General features: G+C 42.0%; 2 protein-coding genes across 21 annotated transcripts in view; both read right to left on the minus strand.

Moving 5' to 3' along the window:
- Nucleotides 1-85: 85 nt before the first annotated feature.
- On the minus strand, nucleotides 86-12431 carry brpf1 (bromodomain and PHD finger containing, 1). 4 transcript variants are annotated; one of them, XM_044211994.1, is made up of 16 exons: nucleotides 12190-12430; nucleotides 10072-10853; nucleotides 9475-9664; nucleotides 9085-9372; nucleotides 8112-8629; nucleotides 7611-7800; nucleotides 7335-7475; nucleotides 6593-6721; nucleotides 5936-6329; nucleotides 4890-5198; nucleotides 4472-4750; nucleotides 4233-4380; nucleotides 3224-3357; nucleotides 2410-2525; nucleotides 2133-2287; nucleotides 86-1223 (listed from the first exon to the last, which is right to left on the minus strand). In XM_044211994.1, exons 2-16 carry the CDS (start codon nucleotides 10806-10808, stop codon nucleotides 1040-1042), a joined length of 3912 nt encoding a protein of 1303 aa, XP_044067929.1. In that variant the 5' UTR covers nucleotides 10809-10853; nucleotides 12190-12430; the 3' UTR covers nucleotides 86-1039. The 4 variants fall into 4 exon arrangements, with proteins under 4 accessions (XP_044067929.1, XP_044067931.1, XP_044067930.1 ...); XM_044211996.1 differs by having other exon boundaries at nucleotides 7335-7466; nucleotides 12190-12429; XM_044211995.1 differs by lacking the exon at nucleotides 12190-12430 and adding an exon at nucleotides 10967-12143.
- Nucleotides 12432-12899: 468 nt separating this feature from the next.
- The window catches only part of LOC122883387 (serine/threonine-protein kinase WNK2-like), a 45106-nt gene continuing 36965 nt past the window's right edge, over nucleotides 12900-21040 (minus strand). For 12 of the 17 annotated variants that reach the window (XM_044211978.1, XM_044211977.1, XM_044211980.1 and 9 more), the window contains 5 exons: nucleotides 20660-20875; nucleotides 19208-19306; nucleotides 16587-16631; nucleotides 15801-16105; nucleotides 12900-15663 (listed from right to left, as the gene is read on the minus strand). In XM_044211978.1, the coding sequence (XP_044067913.1) occupies nucleotides 15313-15663; nucleotides 15801-16105; nucleotides 16587-16631; nucleotides 19208-19306; nucleotides 20660-20875 (1016 nt within the window). In that variant the 3' untranslated portion in view covers nucleotides 12900-15312. The remainder of the gene's footprint in view (nucleotides 15664-15800; nucleotides 16106-16586; nucleotides 16632-19207; nucleotides 19307-20659; nucleotides 20876-21040) is intronic. The other 5 variants (XM_044211987.1, XM_044211985.1, XM_044211984.1 and 2 more) reach the window with 5 other exon arrangements.

Genomic DNA, 21040 nt, shown 5'->3' on the forward strand with positions numbered 1-21040 from the left:
CAGAATGGTCTCCAGCAATCAACAAGGAAACCAGGAAGAACACTGAAGGTGAACAGACACAGTGACCACAACACGACCCACAAAGTTTAAAAAACTCAATTCTTTTTATTAAACTTCTATCTTTATGCAATCTGTGTATATATAAAAGTTCTAAAGCCATCAGCCTGAGACTAAGACAGACAGTGAGGCAATCATGTGTTTCAGTTTAGTCCTCATTATTCATTGACCAGCGGCCTGTGTGACACAGACGTATGTTAACAAAACCGTAAAAACAGCAGACATGATGAACACAGAGTGACAGACGAAAAAGACCACGCAATGATGTCTTGTGTAGCCGGAGTGAGTAGAAGTAGTCCATGATAAAAACGAGTTTGTGGACCTTGTTAAGAAGGAGTAAGCTGAATAAATAACATCAACATTGGTTTGCCCACAGTTCAGGCTGCAACAGTCTCTCTTTGTGCTCATCTAACAAATGACTAGACACTAGCACCAGGCCTGTTTTTTAGTTTTGTTTTTTGGAGCGGTGGACGATGGAAGTGCAGATGTGCTGGGGCGATGGCACTCGCAGCCATACCCACAGTGTGTGCATTTAATGTACACTACATGCATTTCCCTGTTCAAATGTAAAATTACACGTGTGAATGTATGTGTAAGAATGACAGGGAGTTGTGTATGCATCATAGTGTAATACTATGTTCATCTTTTGAGTCTGTAAACCATCATCTCATTTGTTATTAAACATATCGACCACACACAAAGAATATTTTGATTGGTGATTCTGAACATAGCATATTTTTCCATCATTATTAGTAATACAATTTTTTTCAATTCTCTTAAATACAATATTTTACATGTCAGATTAAATACGGCTTAGTGTGCATGAGTGTGTGAGTCTTGGAGCCAATTTTAGTGGATGTTTTGTCCCACTCTGTGCTACTGGCACTGTTTCATGTGTTCTGAGATAGAGGGCTGTGCTCTCGATAGAGAAACGTATACTCCACAACACCTGCAAGGACCGAGACATAAAAGGTGTGTGTGTTCAGTCACTGTCACTGGTCTCGCTGCTGGGGTCTCCCTGCACCTTGCTGCGGTGCTGCATGGCACGGTGGTAGGCCACCTGCACTGACTTGCGGATGTTGGATTTCCTGCCCTCCAGCATCTTCTCCTTGTCAAGCTCCTGGTCCACCCCGAGCGGCACCAGCTTAGAGCGCGGCAGCCACTGCCTGGATACACGCAGACATATACATACATGTTTTCAATTATTTCCAATCAAACAGAGGTAATGTACACTTAATCTACAATAAAAAACATGCATCAAAAGCAAAAACAAAATGCACAGTGAGATTGTCCCAACATACATGCATCGTCTGTAATTCCAGACTTTTAATAGCTTGTTAAAGTGTCCTAAGATACAAGATAGTTTTTTTGATCGTTTTACAACACAGGGTTGTATATTGAGATTTTGTTTTGTAGTTCCCTTTATGCTACTCCAAAATAATTTATATACAGTGGATCAATGAATAAATAAGTCATAGAAAAAAAATCCTCTGTAGGCATAAGAGGCCAAGTCATTTCATGTGGAAGCTGAAATGGCTAAAGTTCCTGATTCTTTAACTCTTGAGTTAAAGTGCTTTAACTCAAGAGGGTACGACCTGAAAGCAGTTCAACTTCCGAATGCCGTCTAAGGGGATCATCATCAAGGCGGTTAAGAATGGCTGTTGTCATCATTTTTTCTCACAGATTTCTTTTGAACTTAGGAGCAAACATTGAACAGAAGTGATTGCGCAGCACACAATGACCTAAAATAAGATGCATTTCTTCCCTCGTCTTCTATTCTCAAAAAACACATTTGCCCTATTTCTGCTAAATGTTCTGTCGTCTTGCACTTTAAAATAAGGAGTACAGTTTCCTTTGAACTGCTGCCACTGAGTTACTTGTGTGCACACATCCAGTAACATCAGAAGCATATTTTGCTTGCGTCTTGTGTTTTACTGTACTTCATCATTTTGGGGGGGGAATCACAGAATGTCAGTGAGAACAAACAAAGAAGAGACAAACTTTAAGAATGATATACAATGACAATACAATTAGTGAATACAAAAAGATGAGATAAGAGGACCCAGAGCACTGACCAAGTTCTCTTGTTGTCAAAGAAGAGGACCAGGAACAGGTGCTCCCTGGCCTCCTGGGTCATTTGCTCCCCTAGTTTCAGCACATCCAAAGGGGGGACAGGGATTGGGACACCCCGGTGGAACACCCCCTCCCTGGGCATTTTCGGGTCAATTATCTGCAGGCAAACGGTGGCAAGAGCAGGGTTAGACAAACAGTCATTAACCTACAGGATGTCCTAAAGTGACCAGGTCTCTTGACTTTGGTCCATGCTATTTGCAGAGTCCACCTGTGCCTCACCAGAGCAGGATATGAAGGATAGCCTCTGCATTTGGCCCACACCAGGTCCAGAGCTTCCAGAGAAGAATAGTCATCAGAGGTCATCCAGCATCCTGACCTGGCCCGACCACGCACCACTGATGGATGGTATGGAACACAAAAACAGGAAGTCATCATTGCGCAACCTCACTTCTAGCTAAACAATGGTTATGTACACAATCACCCTATTCTACATGGGTATTACAAGATACAACTGTAATGTGTCGGAAAAACATTATGTAGCTTTTGTTATTGTTTCATTTCCCCTCCATATCATACACAACAACTACAGCAGATATGCCTTTGTCTAGTGTTGAAAATGTCATGTTTTCTGTGCACCTATGCTGCTCATGAGTTATTCTCAGCTTTTTCATTAGAGTTTTTAGTTTTTACAGCAGACTATTGCAACATCAACCACAGAAAATAAGTAGTTGTGTCATGACATGGAAGAGGCACTGTGTTTCTTTTTTTTTGTGGGCAAAAGCAAAAGTACATTATAAGTCGCAGAGCAGCCTGTAAGAAATATCAGTTATTTATATTATTTTGAATAGTGCATAACTCCGAACCAGTGTCATGACAACATCATTAGTCAGTTTACAATTGGTACTCAAGGCCCTGAGTCAGATCATATTGGATTAGTTACAAAGATACTGCAGCTTGCCTGTACTGAATCACTGAAAAACTACATTAAGATTAAAATCATTCTGAGAAGACACTCACTGACTACATAAATAGAAACTATTTGCATGTGCACTGTCACATGGATGCGTGGGTCTGTGTGTTAATACGTGCTTACAATGTGAAACGCTCCGTGATCCTCCAACTGAGTAGGAATCATTTTCAGTGCCTGATGTCTCCTCACTGCTGTCCTCCTGGAAGGCAGAGCGAGAGAACGACGCCTTCCCTCTGCCCTGCTTAGAGGGGGTAGTACTGAGAGAGAGAAGAGAGACTGGGCTATAAAGATGCATATAACTTGTAGGTAACTTGTGGTAAACAAGAGGTTGCTAATGATCTTATTTTCTTATAATTTTATACTTGTAGCAGTTTAGTGCTACTAAAAACAATTATTACATGTTATTAACCACTGCATAAAAGCCATAATACCCTTGAGATGATGACTTGGTTGGCTGACACTACTGCAACATTATATCTGTAAGCACTTTAAAAAGGAATAGTTTGACATTTTGAGAAATACGCTAATTTGCTTTCTTGGCAAGAGTGAGAGGATAGGATCAGTACAACTCTCATAACTGTGTATTAACTATGGAACTATCTTAGCTTAGCATAAAACAGCCTACCAGCACCTCAAAAGCTTAGTAATTAACACACTGCATCTTGGTTTCTTAATCTGTACAAAAACTGCAAAAATGAAAAGTTGCAGTTGTACAGGGAGTGACATGCTGGAACTGTTTCTTGATGACCAGCTGCTGGATGCAGTGACTTGCTGGAGTCTCCGCTGGCTGGCTGGCAACCTCAAAGTGATGACAAGACTCCAGGAAGTCATTGGAAAGCAAATAAGTGTATGTCCTTTTAAAACTGCATTAATAGATTTTTTTGGCAACTTGGGAGGCAGAAGAACTCCACAACAAGGTTACAGACACACTGCCCTGGTATGGCTAATGTGTCACCTGTTAATTGCTAACTTTGTCTGTCTGCTATACAGTGGGTTCATCTAGTAGCAGTGGGTTCACATGTAGTCATTTGATTCATTGGTAAAAATCTATGGATTAGAGGAGCTCTTAAGAACAACAGCTACGTACCGCTCTGTATCTAATGAACATCCAGTATGTTTGTGCACTAATCACCTGGTCCTGTCAGAAGCTGCACTGCTGCTGCTGCTGGTTGTGGACTCAGAGTCTGAGCTGGAACGAGGGAGACGAGGCTCATTTCTGTACACACGGAAGCTCTCGGTTACTGGCTGGTTTCCTCCATCAAAACCGTTACTTGGCAAACCTGAGGAAAAGAGACAGAAAGAGAGAATCAAGTGAGTGTGTGTGACTGAAAAATTGTAGGTTAACGTTTATTGTGAATCTGTTTACTTTACCTGGGAGCAGGTCATCATTGTCACTGTCGCTGTCAGAGCTCGAGCTGCTGCGGGGGCTGCGGGGCCTCTTCCTCTGCCTGGTTGTTGACAGCATGGGCAGCTGAGGGGGGCCGATAGGGCTTTGGCTCACCCCCGCCCCAGCGTAGCCAGCATCCCGGTTCTTGGGGGGGCGTCCTGGCCTTTTGGGGGGTCCAGCCATTTTTTGGTTCTTCTTGGAGAAGAGGACAGATGTCCGACGGCCAACCTCTGGAGCAAGGGCAGACGAGGACACACTCAGATCTGGAAGGAGAGAGAGGTCTACAGGTTAAAATTCAAGCGAATGTTTAGTATGTTACTTTCCTTTAATAGCGATTATCTTTTTCATGTTGCACATCAATGATATTTTATTTTTATATTTTATTGATCTTTCTAAATTCACCTTTTCCACCAATCTCCTGGCTGCTGCTTTCTCCCCCCTCATCGTGGTGTATTGCAGAGGATGGGTGATGAGGGAGGGAAGAACCCCGGTCTCCTCCTCCCACAGACTCCCTGCTCCCCATACCGGAGCCTCCCTCCCGCTGGTGCGCGAGCTTCCTCTTGATGACACTGATCTCCTTTCTCAGAGCTTTGGCTCTACGAGATTGACCAATGCTGTGCTTTCCCGAGCTCACCTCATCAAGACGCACCTGCAGGTAATGCAGCTGCTCTTCCAGTGGTAGCCGTCGCCTGTTCTCTGGCAGGAGCAGGTCTGTGGGAGGCAGAGAGAGAAAGGCTGTTACGCATCTTCCGAATGTATGATGAATGAAGAATGAAAATGGCTATGAAGAAAGTCAAATATGACTAGACACTGACAAAGGGAGGTATGTGGGCTCTTTAAGAAACCAAGTTTTTACAAGCAAATATGATTTGTGATAATGATCTGTGATAATGTTTTTTGTGAACTGAATGAATGCGCCACCTACTGGTCAAGAGGCTTTACTGTGCCAAAGATCTACAACATCTTTTTATTCAGCATCTTACTCCACATATGTCCAGTACTGTTTCAGTGCTCAACGCTTGTGACAAGGAATTTATTGTAATTGACATTCAATCACTGAAAGGAGAAAAAAAACAAATCCCACCAACAATAACAAAAATCGAGCCTAGAAAGAAGAGCATAAAAAAATAATAAATACACTTCACCTCCCATCCTCCTCCCATTTCTCTCCCACCCTAATTCCCTCCAGTATTTTACTCACATTTGTGTGATACAGTGAAATGAAGCTCAAGTGTAAATTTTCATCTAGCTTCTAGCCTGCCAAATGTTCGTCTCCATATGGGAGTTATTAATTGGCCACCAAAATGTGGTCGGACGGCCGAGAAGTTCTCTTTGCCAAAGATAAATCATTTGAAATATTTTGCCTCTCACCTATTTTTTCACTTTGTTGCTTGACAAAAAAAAATGCTTTGGCTGCCATAAACTTCCCAACCAAAGTGTTTACTTACCATCTTCATTAGAGGACAATAACCGGTCTCTTTCTCTATCCCTGTCTCGCTCCCGTTCTCGCTCCCTTTCCCGCTCCCTCTCTCTGTCTCTGTCTTGGTCACGCTGACTGTCTGGGCTCAGCTCTCGGGGGAGGTGCATGCCAGCCTCGTAGTCAAAGCCTATCCGTTCAGCGTGGCGCCTGGCGGTTCTTATGACGGCCCCGCCCATCTCTCTGAGTCGCAGGGCAGCACGGTAGAAGACTGTGTCCTTGGCGTTGTACTTGAGGCAGTTGTTGACAATGAGGCCAAAGTCGGCCTCAAAGGCCTCAAAAGTGAGGTAGCGATGGGACTCCAGCAGGTTCCACATGGTCTGGAAGTCCATTGGAGTGTCAATATGGTCCAGGTAGTCTGGCACCTGGATAGTTGAGGGTAGAGATCAGGCAGAGGCATCACCCGCATGGTCCAAGAAGCTTTTGTTTAGTACAGTGAATTTTCAGTGCAGATGTGAGTGTGCAGAAGTCAGAGCGAATACATAATTGAGAATGTGATTGTATTCCAGACATGAAATGCTAAGTCAGGATTAAGACAGCTATGAAATGGGCAATATAACAGCTGATATTTGTTCTCTACATAAACACACAAAAGTTTTTGGCAATCAAATGTATTTATTATATTCACCTCTGCCAGCGGTACAGGCTCAGTAAAAAAGTTGTTAGTGTCTCTTTCCTGTAGCTGTTCCAACGTACTCCTCAACAGCACCAGGAAGGGAGTCAGCTGCATCTCCAGCGCCATCTGCTGCACTTTAATCTGAACACAGACACATTTTTTTTAACAACATACACCTGCTGACTGAATAAATAAAACAGAGAGAAATCTGTGTGGTGAGAACTGTGTACACAAACTCAATTCACATTTATGCATGTACATACTCCTATGTGACTGCACTAAGCTGTAGCAAAGGAAAGTTTTGCTTTTCATGTACAGAGTTTATTTTATTTGACAAGTGGAATGGGCGTGTGTGCACTCATGTAGATCAGTTGTTTTGCAGCTGATTCTTAAAAGTCAAATGTTGTCAGAACTTCCCGGCAGCACCTAACCCTCCCACGCCCCAAAGACCTGACCACAACAAATAAATTCTTCACCTCTGAGAAAAACTGATGAATGAGAGAAAAAGGAGGTAGAAAAACAGAAAATATGACTGAAATAGCTAAAATGGCTTTTAGAAAAGTAGTCTTTTATTTGGACCTAATTATTGAGATGGTGTTACATTGCCTGTATAGAAGAAAGTCTAATCCAAAGAGAATACTTGCATACTAACCACTGTCCTATACAGCTCACTGGGAAAATCATAGTGTGCTATTGTCAGTGTTACGGTTTTGATATTTGTTAGTGACAGAAATAAAGCTAATTTGTGTCTCACTGTCTCCCTCTTGAGTTTTTCCCTCTTGCGGATGAGCTCCACCAGTAGCCTGGCTCTCTCCAGGTCGTGTCTCAGTCTCTGCCATGCCTTCAGCTGCTCCTTTAAAGCACTTTGTTTCTCCTCGCTGTCCCTCTGCACCACCAACATGCACAAACCCACAAACATGTTAGACAGCTGAATGAGGCAAGTACAGAATTAACATACACTAAAAGAAGTTGCTGCATATATATATATATATATATATATATTTTTTTTTTTTACAATTACACAGGTTACCGAAGGGAGTTGTGATGGAGGTTGTGGTGGGAGTGGCTCAATATGTCGTTGTGACTGCAGGTGGGTTTGGAGCCGGCGTAGCAGAGGTACACCATTTCGACTTTGCCTCTTCAGGGTCCAGTAGCTGTGAAGTCGTTGCATGAACTGGCTCTTCCTGGGTACCGTCAAGTTACTGGTGATTTTGCTCAGCCTAGAGAGAAACAAACACTTCTTGAACTCTTGTACTCTCATGTCATAAATGTAAGTTTCTTTTTTGTTATAGGGAAAGTTTCCCCTGATCCAGGAGGTAACGGAGATTTACAGTGCATCTATTGCTAGCAGAGATTGGTATGCAATGAAAAAACACAGGGACCTAAGTCATCCTAATAAGTGACAATTTTGGTTCCGGTCAACCTGCTGTTCCACATACAGTTTTGTATAAAAAGGTAAACAGGCATATGTGTGTCTTGGAGCTGTGAAACACATACAGTTCAGGTGAAACATGTAGTGTATACCACGCACCTGTGCGGAGGTATGCAGGGCACAGACACCACTGGCGCAGCAGCTCTTCTCTCAGCTAAGATCTTCCTCGCTCTTTTCATCTTCAGCCTGGACTTGGCCTTCGCCCTCTTGGCTCGCTCGGAGCTCCAGCCCTTAGAGTCATCATCATGGCCGATGCTGGGCTCGTCATCCTCCTCCAGCTCTCCTTCACTGTGAGATGAACCCATGCTGGCCCCGCCTACTCCTCCCAAAGGTCGGGCTGATCCTGGGGGCGTGTGGATGTCACAGTAAGCCGTCTTGCGGACGCTGAAAGAGGTGCCATTGGCCCCAGTTTCTCTGACAGGCTCCATTTTCATATAGAGGCCCGCCTGCTGGGCACAGGTGACGTGGAAGGCTGTGTAACAGTTGGCTTTGTGACACTGGATGCAGGCGCCTGAACCACGCTGCTTGCAGATGTAGCAGGTGAGCTTCCAGCGTGCAGGAGGAATGTGCTCAATACTATCGATTGGCTCCAGAAAGACTGTGTTAGCAAAGCAGACCTGAGGAAAGGCAGCAAAATGAATTTCATTGCAATACTCTAATCAAAGGGTTCGGGTAGTAACAAGATAAGAGGCTGAGCCCTGCTAAACTGTACACTGATGTTATTCATATGGGTGTTCATTTTAGTTGTGTTTTGCTATAATTCATGCATCTAGTGCTATTTCTCAAACCACTTGCACTTAACATGCGACTTAACTGCTGAACAACCATACATATACTGTATGTGCAGTATCTCATATCATCCTCACAGTCTTGGACTGTGTAAGCATCAGTTAATAAGGTTAAATCCTTATGCACCCACTGCAGAAAACAAGAAACTTTGATTCTGAAGGCAACAGACTAATACTAAAAGCTGTGTGCACCACAGATGAACACAGCACAATGCAGAGCACCTCAATATCTGCATAATTGTGTAGTTCTGATCAAGAATTCATGTAGTGGTGTATGAATTTACCTCTGGGATCCAGAGGGCACACACTACATGCGCCCAGCGTGAATCGTCTGTCTGTTTGAAAGCGCCTCCCTTGTTGGGACAGAGAGCACAGTCCACAGCTCTACTTGGTGACTGCAGGCAGCGACGACATAACCACTGGCCCTCTGGTATGTAGGGCACACCATAGCACTCTTGGTGTACTGCCAGGTTACACATGTCGCAGAACAAGATCACATTGCTGTTCTGACACTCTCCATCGTTACAGATACAGCAGACAGCATCTTCATCGATTAGGGTACTAGGGTCTGCCTGGGAGAACGGAGGATCAGGAGAGATCAGAATTGGATGCATTCTAAATATATATTTCAGTGTTAAAATATTATTTTCCCCTCAGCTTCCAAGTTCAGGTACCTTGTTGTGGCTCTCGAAGTAAGACTCCTTCTCTAAGCGGTCCATGAGGTACTCAAAGACCTCCTGAGGGATGGGTGTCACACCGTCACGCCGCCTCTTGTCGTTCATGATGTCAAGCCAGATGTAGTCCTCCTCATCAATGTCATACTCTACCTCCTCATCCAGCTCCTCCACAGACTTATCAATGTACCTGAACACCAGAGTTTAAACGAAGAGGGAAATGTGCTTGCATTATTACACTATAGTACATGGGTAGAAAAGAAGTGTAATTAATTGGGAGTATAGGACTGGCGCCAACTTCAACTTTCTGTAGACAGAGGAAATAATGACAGATTAAAAGGAATCTGAGGTCAAATTAATTTCCTTTACATGCACAACAATGAGCTGTACAACTGCAAACAAGTGGTGACTGTGTGACTCACCAAAATTTATGACTCACCAAATCTATTTTCTGTTTCAAAAAACATTCTCTACACATGCACCCCATTACAAATTGTCTTTAAAATGCCTGCCATGTACTTATCAATAATCCTGCGTCTAATTCTCATAGCTGCTATGTAATTATTAATGAACCAGATTATAATTCTCAATGCAGACCTGTAGTAAGATAATGGCCGAGGAGGGGCATCAGGTCTCTCTTGGTCCAGTTCTCTGAACACCGCCTCAGGGAGCTTGACTGCAGGCCCGGACTGAGCGCTGTGATGATGAGATGAGCCATCCTTCTTCTTTTCTTTACTCTTATGCTTCCCAGACTTTGGCGTGGATTTGCCCCCATTAGAAGATGGGATATCTGGGCGGTCCTTGCCGCTACCTCCTAACTCGCTACCTCCACCATCACTACCGTTACACACCCCTCCACTAATACCACCGGTACCAGATGGTGGAGCATCCTCCACATCACTGTCTTCCTCTGACACCACATCAATGTTCTCAAAGATGCTAATGCGGTGGATCCGTCCTTGGATCTCCAGCTCCACCATGCGTTGTGCCTGGGCATAGGTCATTGTCTCTCTGCCCGGGGAGTGAGAGCGATCTGACCGGTTGGGACTACCAGGTGTGTTCCCCTCGTGCCCTGGTCCTCCACCTCCGTTACCTCCACCATCATCTGTATCCCCTGACCCAGCCAATGAGGCGCGAGGAGGCCGTCCTTTTCTCTTCTTCTGGGGCACAGCCTGAGCAGGAGTTGGATTGTCATGGTCATAGTGGTATAGGTGATACTCAATGCCACTGTAGCTCTTGTAGACCTTACGGCAAGTCTCCACAGGGCACTCATAAGGGGGCTTGGTGGCCCGCAGATTGTGACAGAATGTCTTTACATCAAAGTCCAGCCCCATTGTGCCAACAGCCACTGCTGGGACAGATGCTGTTCAAGTTTACATCTGAAAGAGGGGAACACAAAGGAGGACCATTGGAGGATCAATTCCAGAGATTTAATACCGATTGCTATTTTATGTGTTCAAAATACAATACATTAGTTAACAGAGATACTCACTAATGTCACTGAACTGTAGCAATTAGAGACACCAGTCTAGACAAGTCGTGCCTTCGCATTGTACACCTGTTATGGTGCAGTCACGTGACCATGTCCCCTACTCCCGGTAGCAAACAAATTACGTTCGGTCACACAATAACAGGTGCAATTTAGGTCAATATTTTTGCTTCTGTTCCTTACTAACTACAGTTGTGTTCGGTTAACGTGCAGTGAAACAAATGGCATAACAGTAAGTCTAGTTGACAGACTACTGTCAAGCTTCTTTACAGCCCATGATTTAGAAAGATATCTGGCTAAGACAGGACAAAATTTAGTTTGAAAATCCCAAAGCTAACCATAGGAATTAAAGGCACTCTAATCCAGCTAACGTTAGCCTTAGCATTTTGCTGATGCTTCCTCAAACAATGAAACATTGCAGCCTGACGCTGTTAGCTAGAAAGCTAACAGCAGCTAGCAAACAACAACACCAATTCATTCTCCAAACAGCATAGCTACAGAGAATATAGCTACTACTCACGAGTTAACGTTACAAACTAGCTACTGCTAGCTTCCGTTAATTTTTCATCTTAGTCGAAGCTCAATGTTTCATTCAGCTCAGTAACGTTAACTACGTTTGTTTAATTGGCGTGCTAAATTGTGGTTGTATCTGTATTCACAGTGCAGACGTTAGCTGCACAAAGAGAAGTGTCACTTTAACGTTACAGAGCATTTTTGTTATAATTAATAACAAATAATAACCAAAGGAGTGTTTAAAGTTATATACACTGCAGCCTGACTGTAACTTAAATGACCATTCAGCTCTCTAACGTTACAGTGTTTCCCTCCACAATGACCTCACCCTGTGAATCCAAGATACTAGCAGCAAAATTACAGCATAACGTCTAATTTCATAAGGTTACCACACTACTACCGCATGGTTGAAAAGGTCTATTACTTAATTAATTAGCCAAGGTCGATCAACCAATTAATTATCCTTCAATGTGGCGAAATAGCTCTGAAATGTTGTGCGATACGAGGAAAATAGCCAGGCATGCTTATTTTGTATTAGGGCTTTACTACTTCGTGTATTTCAGGGTACAGTGGGTTAAGACGCAATACTGAAATTATCGCAAAATTACACCAAGAATTTAGCTTTCAACTGTGAAAATGTGACCCAATTTTCCACAAAACGAGCCTTCCACCGTACAACGCTACAGATCTGGACTAACGTTATAAACACTTACTACTCCACGTTCTTCAAGACTGCGTGCTTCGGAAACCTCACACCAGATCGGAAGGGTTGCAGATCGATTTTATTTCATTAGATAATCCCAAGTGAGATCACAGCAAGCGTAGGTACACTGAAATGTTTTTATGAAACAATATAATATCCCGATCATTTCATTGTGTTAGGAATTATTCAGGAACTCGGTTGAACAAAAGGGGCAACCGTTGCTGTAACGTTACGCCGCAGACGCGGGTTGACACATTCGCCACACAAAGCAGGCTCTATTTCTCGGCTTTTGGTATTAAAATAGAGCCTGTATGCACATTTTAACCAAGATTTCATAATAATATAAATGATATTATATTCGACACGTCTATCGAATAATTTATTTTTCCTCGGCCGATAATTTCCCACAGGTTATTTTGTGTTGAATGTTGCGAATCTGTGGCTTTGTTTCAAAGATGTCGGCAGGACTGAGTGAAAACCAGTCTATGTTGAAAACACAAGTCTGACCTGAGCGAATGTCGCACTTTCACATAAATACACAAAAACTTGAACATCCTTTTAAAGCGAAAAATGTAGCCACTCCTGATATAGATTTTATTGATGCAAGTGATCCTAATTGTTAATCTTAACTTCATACTGCATACGCTTGTATTAATGTACTTTTAAAAGTGATATAGCCTCGAGAAATAAAAATGGAAATAAAAACAATGAAACATACCATCAAGCACAAAATATTTATTTCTCTCTCAACATACAGTCTGTGATTAGAGTGCAGCAGGGTGGGGTGGGGTAATGCAGTGGGACATAGAGCAGGCAGAAGCAATCCCACAGTTTAAATACAAGCCTTTGACAATCAGAGTATATTCACCAGGGGGCAATGTTGTCCAGAGAGAAGTGACATGAGCAGAGTAGGAAGTGTCAGGGTTCTCCTCCTCTGTGCATCTCAGCTCTCCGTTTTATTACGGCATCCAAATGAATATGCAAGCAATAGTTACTCCCTCCTCTGCTCCCCATGAGTTAAGCCTGGCTTAAGTCCAATTTATACTTTCCACGTCACGTAAATTTCGTCATCAGAGGGTGTACGCGTAGGCTCTGTGCAGACATCCGCGGTACAGCGAGGGAGGTGGAACAAAACATACTAAATACAAGTGACAGAGAACAGAAATCTCTTACTGCTGGAAGTATTTCACCAAAGCAGACGACTCTGCATAATATCCTATAAAAGTCCAATTCAAACCGAATTGATGGAATACTATACATCAAAGCAACCCCTCCACCACCACCACCCCTCAACAGTCAAACAAAATGTACAAATATAGACTACAAGAAAACTGTACAGTTCACACCTTGGCAGGATTGGGGTGCTGAAACATTTCAAATGTGTTGTGGAGATGTGAAATTTTTAACCATAGTAGCTGTATTGTTTATCTTTGCTTTGTGGAACATGAAAAGTTGGCCATGCTTGTCAGTGATAAAAAAGTACAGGCGGTGAAACCCACTATATACAGTGTAGGAAACTCTTAAACATTGGTTAGAATTAAGGGAGACTATATATTGTGCAAATGTCCTGCATAATGTATCATTTTAATTTTTCAATAATATATTACTGAAAAGAAAATGAAAAAAAAAAAGGCTGTCATCAAAAGCAACCTGGGAAAGAAACTGATCAAAATTTCAACAAGGCAATAACACTGCTTTGTGAGCATCTCGTTCGTTAATTTAATTTGAGGAGTTTTCTTTAAGTATCATCGTATGTGAGTAGAATGCTTAACTGTACAGTGAAATCACCTCAGACGATAGCAGCATAAAAAATAAATAAATAATCAAGCTTTAAACATCAAATAATTTCAAAAAAGTCAGACTTAACTGGTGATTGCACAAAACATTTTACATATACACTGTATGCTGAGTAATAGGACAGCCAAGTTGAAAGAACATTTAGCAGTAGTGGCTTCAGAGTTTGAGCTTGGTGCTTTGTAATGTTTATACTTTGCCTGGTAACTTATGTCTGTTGCTTGGTGATTTGTAACTTTTCAGCTTGCTCCTGTTGCACACATCAGAGATAAGGCTTGTGGCAAGGCCACGATCAAAGCTTTGTGGAGGGGTTAAATTGCACTTTTAAGCCTCAAGCCTTCACATATTAATTGCTACATTCTGATCAGAACACTACCAGAGGCATATACTGTAGATATAACTATGTATAGCATATATGGCTCTGAACACTGCCTTTCCTCTGTGCACAAAGCTACAACAATGCCAACTCTTGTGCTGTCCAACACATCAGTTGTCCTATCAAAAAAAAGACTGTTTCAACTGAACCATTAGACCTGAAAGAGTAGATTTTGGCTGCTGGCATAATTCTTTTTCTTCCTCTCATCAGTCGTACATTAACCATTTGTTTCTGCAAGGCATCGGTACATCTCACCACTATGGCATTCCATCTGTCACAGGGGTGGAAAGTAAACAAGGGTTAAACCATGATTTTATTATTTAAATAAGAGCATATACTGTGTTAATAGTGCAGTACTACAAGGGCATTCATATGTAAACCAAAAAAACCAAAAACACCAAAGTGTTTGTAATGCATAAGAAAAAAAAAGACTGCACTCAAGCTACCATCAAATAAAATAACTTAGATGCAGACATGTTTTGTTTCACAGAAGAAAAAAAAATATAAATCAATGTTCAAGGCACTACATTCCTTCTTCATCATAAATACTGTCCTGTTACTGTATCTCAAATCACTGGTATTTGGATTCCAATGTAGTGTTTAACATGTACGTAACACAGAGAAAGGCTAAATCAATGTGAAAACTGCAGTAATAAAGAACAGTGAAATATGTTTTTGTGACCACAGACAAAATGTCTTGTATGGCTGAGTTTAGTCAAGACCAAAGCCAAAAAGCATTAGGTATTCAGACATACATACGTAACATGTACTGTATAGTATACACACATACGTACACACACACACACACACACACACACACAATTAACTACAGATATAAGTGTTGTATAAAGAATATCAACACTCGCGTCATTATTTACAAGATCAGATTATGTACATGTGTTGCTCTGGTGAACCAGAACAGACTATCCTGCCCATACACATGAACACATTTTAGTTAGTAGATTAAGTAGTCCTAGTGGTTTTTAGACAGCAGCCATTCTCAGGGTCGTGCACGACCAGAGGGTAGGCTTTGATTCCTGGGTTTGCCATTGTGGCATAGGGCATCATTCTTGCAGCACCAACCAAGCCTACAGGACCCATGGACCCTACAGGACTAGGCATGCCAGGCCACTGCTGGGAGTAAAGAGGACCAGGAACCATCCCGCCATAGGAGCCTGCTGGCAAAAGGTACCCAGGAGGGAGCATTGCTGAGGAGTTGTTAGCTAGGGTTGTTGGCATACCAGGGCCTAAAGCAGCAGTCAGGGGGCAGGAAAGAGGCAGCTTGAACTTGCTGGGACCAACATGGCATTTAATCTGAAACAGAAGGAAGTTGTTGTACAAAGTAGTGCATAGACCGCCTCATAAGTACATCAAATGTTGTAGATTAAAGTACCACTCAAAAACTGATCCTTAATCATATATCCCTGAGTGCACATCTCCATTTCGAATACCTCATGCGCTGCAGCTGCTCCCATGGGCGGCGCTCTGCCTTCCAGGTCCTGCTGGCGTCTCTGCTGTTTGATCTGGTTCAGGGAGGGGCGCGATTGATTGGCTGCCGCAACAGTCTCCTTCGTCCAGTCGTCTACCAGTTTGTGAAGATCGTCGGTGAACGTGCCTCTCTTGTTGTTGCTGTTGTTGGTCTGGACCTGAGCAAGTCGTGTGATTGGCTGAGGAGATGGTGAGGGTGTGGCTGTAGTGAGTGACGGCTGTGGCTGACTCGAGGCCGTTGGAGCTGTGTTGGTGTTGAGAGAAGACCCTGAAAAGACACCAAGGTCTTAAAAATCTGGCCAGTTCAAAAAATTGATGGTCAAATCACTTGGCTGCTGTATGGCGTAATTTAAGGCACTTGACACAATGAACTTTAATACTTTAAGAATCGTCCCAATGGTTTTGTTGGGGCCAGAGCAAACGTGTATACAACTTATTTATCGTGACACATATTTTGCCAACATAGCAGCCAAAGGATTACAACATAAATTACTTTCATGAGTAGTTATAGACAAATGAAATGTTTGATATGCAAGCAATGACAAAATTCAGCAATCAAGACATTGAGGCTGCCATGCAAAACAACAACAAACGTAAATGAATGCAACAATCTGCAGAGTACTGACATTTTCAACAATAACCGAAACAAAACAAAGAGAAAAAAGTGCACGTACAAACATAAGGAGGACTAAAATAGTGAGGACAGAGTAAGAAAGACAGAGAGTAAGAAGAAAAAATTAGATAGTTACTACTACTGCGCTCTTTGCCTAGACATAGTCGTTTCAGAGTGGACCCTATAAAAAGGTAAAACAGCACAAGACAGAAACAGTTAGGCCAGGACACACTGCACACCACTAGTATGTGGACAAGCTGCTTCAAAAGCACATTCAGCTATCAAAACAATTGGGGAGAGAGAAATAGGAAAAGGAGGACAAGGGGTTTGTTTAAAAATCAGTGAGGAGGATTGGAAGAAACAGCCTAGGTGTTCTCTTTAAAATGGGCAATCATTTGAAAAGTTGACTGTTACTGTAGAAAGTGTACCTGACAAGCTTAAGAAAGAGAGCACACCTAGTCTTAGTTTGTGATGTTGCATGCTAATTAGTTCCTGCATTTCTAGCAACCTTGTCAGGATGAAGACCATCATATTTTATGCTGCCTTGTAAATTAACTTTCTGAAAACAAATGAAAGAATGTCTCTCTCTCTCTTTTTTTTAAACACTGTTGTGTTGGACAGAAATCTGGTAAAATGCAGTCACTATTATCTTAATTGCCTTTACTAATAATTCTGATTTATTTGTTTGTAACATTTGGTATGAATTATTGGTCCATGAGTTCGGAGAGGAGAGACCATAACAAGATAATAGTGTTTTCTAAGAAAGGAATGGAGCCTGGATTAAAAAGAGATCCCTTTGTCGATGTGAGAATGCCTGTGAAACAAAACATGAAACCAAAATAAATAAAACTTAAAAGAGCACACAGATACTAGCTGGAACTCATCAGAGTCAGCACTTGTCAGAAACATGCAGGTAACTCAGGAGAGGTGGAAGGAGGGGAAAAAAAAGTAGTAATAGTAATATTGATGATACAGCCCTTCGTATGGCGGAGCAAGTCTCCATCAGTGCCCTGCCTGGCGCCTGCACCATGCACGTCTTCTCCGTCCAAACATGAGGGACAGAGAGAGCTCTCCTCTATCACAGCAAAGGGCCTGCCTATCAGGGAAGGGCTGGTTGGGGTTTTTTCTCTGTGTTAGTATACAGAGGATTGCTGACTTGGGCAAAGTGCCTTGACTTGGGAGATGTTCTACAATCAAAATTAACAGTGGATGGAAACACAACAAATAAATAGGGTATAAAGGCTTTGGCATTTTCTCACACATGTACACACACACACACACACACACACACAGTCTTGTTTTAGATCTGACCTCAGGCCCATGTTTGGAGAGAAGTAGCCCCAGTGTGCTCGTGGGGTCTATTTTTTTAAAGCCAGAAGCACTGCACCAAGCATTTGCATGGGGGGGGGATTATACCCACAAATTAATGGTTATGAATGTAACTGTGGTTCTGTGGATTGTTGATGATTGCCAGAGGAAAGATCTACAGATAAATACCTATGACATCAAAGTCACTTGCAGCCCTGCAGCCACACACACAGACTTATAAGAGGCATGCGCACCCTAGAAATGTTTCCTTTTCAACCTTCATGCAAAGAAACTGAATGGTGGTCAGACAGAAAAGTCACTGCTTTGATAAGACATAGCATCTTAGTTCAGCATAACATACAAAGCAAAAAATCTGACTGCTGAAACCCATCTCAATCTAAATGCCTTAAGTCATCCTGCAACTGTTCTACAAATATATATATATATGTATGTGTGTGTGTGTGTGTGTCAGTGAATTTGCAACTCTGTTAAACATGCGTAGATTGCTGTCTGCCAGTGTCTTTCTCAATACTACCACTGGGGAGCACCAAAGTCAGAAAAATTCAAATTCTACATGTAGTGTCTTTAATCAAATTCACAAAATGGCGATAACAGAGGTGCAGGATGAATTTATCATGCTGATAGCAATAAAATTACTTGCAATAAAAAGATACTATCAAACTAAAAGCCTGATTTATATAAGGAGGGTATTTGGAGGGAGTAACAGGTCACATATTTACTCCTGTCCCATCAGGAGTCAAGTGTAAATACTTATGACTCTTGGACAACAGACGCTTAGCAAAGGCAAAACCCAGAGTTCTAACAGCCGTTTCAAATCCCTTGGTCCCAAGATTTTAAATAAAAGCTGAAACAGAACTTCAAGCACCAAGACTGCACAGATTTTATGAACGGAAGTCATGAGCTCTTTCCAGGATGTGACAAACAAGACTGGGAACCGATCATGCCATTACCTACCTTTAAGTGCCACAAACACTTCTGCACCATCTGCAGTGTCTAACAGCAGTAACAGGTGAAGGAACTTTCAGCAAAGTCATAAGGTAAAACACAAGCAACACAGAAATATGACCTGCTTCATTGATTGCTTGAAGATGAAAAGGAAACACATCCTGGCTGTACAAGCCTTTTATTCTAGTGACGTGTGCCTATGTCAGCTAGATTCAGTTGTCTTTGTAGATATGAGTTTTGAATACCAACATCGCATGTGCATGTGATGGATATCCTCTGGCGGTCAGAAAAATAAAATCATACAGAACACAAGGTTTGAGGTCATTTAGGGAGGGTAGGAATAGAAAATGGGTGATGTATGACAGGTGAGAAGGATCCATTATATTACATATAAATTAAAAAAAGTTGGTTGAAGAGAGAGGCAGGTTAAATAAAGAGAAGATGTAAATGAGTGTGGGGAAATAGAAAAGAACAAATACAAACAGATGGACAGAGACACAGGTCCACTGAGGAATCTAGTGCGTGGTTTGCTACTAGATTTATAGGTGACTCTCTCTGACGTTTGGTGGTAAACCGTCCAGCCTGTAAAAATGAATATAAGAGGGAAGAAGAGAAGAAACAAGAGAAACACTTTGTAAAAGTGCACAGAGACTGGGATGAGAAATCCCCACCATCAAAAGCACCAGCAAAGGATAGTAAGAAGGAGTGCAGGATCCCACTATATTATCTGGTAATTAATGGGAAATTTCAGCCAATAATTACAAGTGATAATACAGAGTCTTATTAAGGGAGCTGGGAAGGGTATTGTGGTTGTGTCCTTGGGATAGACTTTGACTGAGGCTTAGATCTAACAAAAAAGATTTTAGACAGACATCTACATTCATCAACTGCACAAAGCTGTTGAGTTCTATTTTAATGTAAGTTGAACTACAGTATATTAAAACATTTCAAACTAAAAACTATGGAAAACTGCAACAGCTTCAAGCACAAAACCAGTGTCCTGCGGAAGAATTTAAGAGGTACAATGACATTTTACGAGGGTGGATACTGTGGTCACTAAAAAGTCTTTCCCTTCTCATTGCTAACTCCAAAATACTGTCAGCAAACTACAAAAAGTATTTATTATCTGTCAGTTGTCAGCAGGTGTTATTGTCTGTTAGAATGGAGACACAGCTCGTGGGTTTTATAATAGCCAAGAGTACAGTGACCAACCTTTTAGCCTTAAAATGTCTCTATTTCTGTGCATTTGTCTAACTTACAGTAGACTAATACATGGCTTGGTTAATAATTTGGTTGTAATGGCTACTGAGAAAACAATGAGAAATATTTATTAAGTACTATTTATTATCAAATCATTATCCTCTATGCTACTGATTGTAGTAGATTAAATGTGAATCACTTTCCATGTATTCCTGTATTTTATGTTTTATTTTTAGCACCAGTGTACGTGTCATTTTTACATCAAGTTCTTAGCATGAACTGAATATTAACTATCATTATCAGCTCAGAAATTCCACATTGGTGCATTCGTATTACTTGCGACACAGATGGTGTCATACCAGGACACAATGCCCATATTGATGTATATCACAAAAGTGCCACTTCTGTCAATCTGACAGATGCTAGCCATCTGATAAACATACACATTTGTAAATTTACTTAACACATGGTTTTAATGTTAAATATGTAGTATTTTAAGTGGTTCTACATACAGTATGAAGTTAACAGTTGTTCAGTTAAAATTAGGTGATCCTGTTTGTGTCTGTAATCCTTCAGGGTGAGACTCTTGATCCTTCTACTTGCAAAATGTTGTCCATGGACAGTATGGACAACATTAACACTGTTAAGCATTTACCTTAGCCCTAGTGGCTGTTTTGTATATAGCATGTCCCATCCACACACACATCAGCATGCACATGAACCTATAATGTGTACCTTGGCCAGGGCCTGCTAGGTTGGCCATTCCATCACCGTGTAGCCCTGCATAGATGTTGTCTGAGGAGAAAGAGCCCTTCAAGGAACATGGTTGCTGGGTGTGGACCTGCTCTGGGGCTGTGCTGGGCTTGCTGGAACTGCCACTGCAGTGGGCAGAGCCATCTGACAGAACTGTACTTTTGGCCAGGGAGCCAGATGAACTGGCAGCACTCTCACCTTGGTGCAAAAAACAAAAAAAGGAACACAAAAAAAGAAAAAAGTGTGAGTCAGAGTGAATCACTCACTCCTACGGTTTACTGTACCTGACGCCATTCCTGTGTTTTCCACTTGTGTACTTCAGACTGAAAATGCTCTCCCATACACACAAATCATCACAAGCCA

This window comes from Siniperca chuatsi, linkage group LG10 (assembly GCF_020085105.1).
Source record: "Siniperca chuatsi isolate FFG_IHB_CAS linkage group LG10, ASM2008510v1, whole genome shotgun sequence".
NCBI classification, from domain to species: Eukaryota; Metazoa; Chordata; class Actinopteri; order Centrarchiformes; family Sinipercidae; genus Siniperca; species Siniperca chuatsi.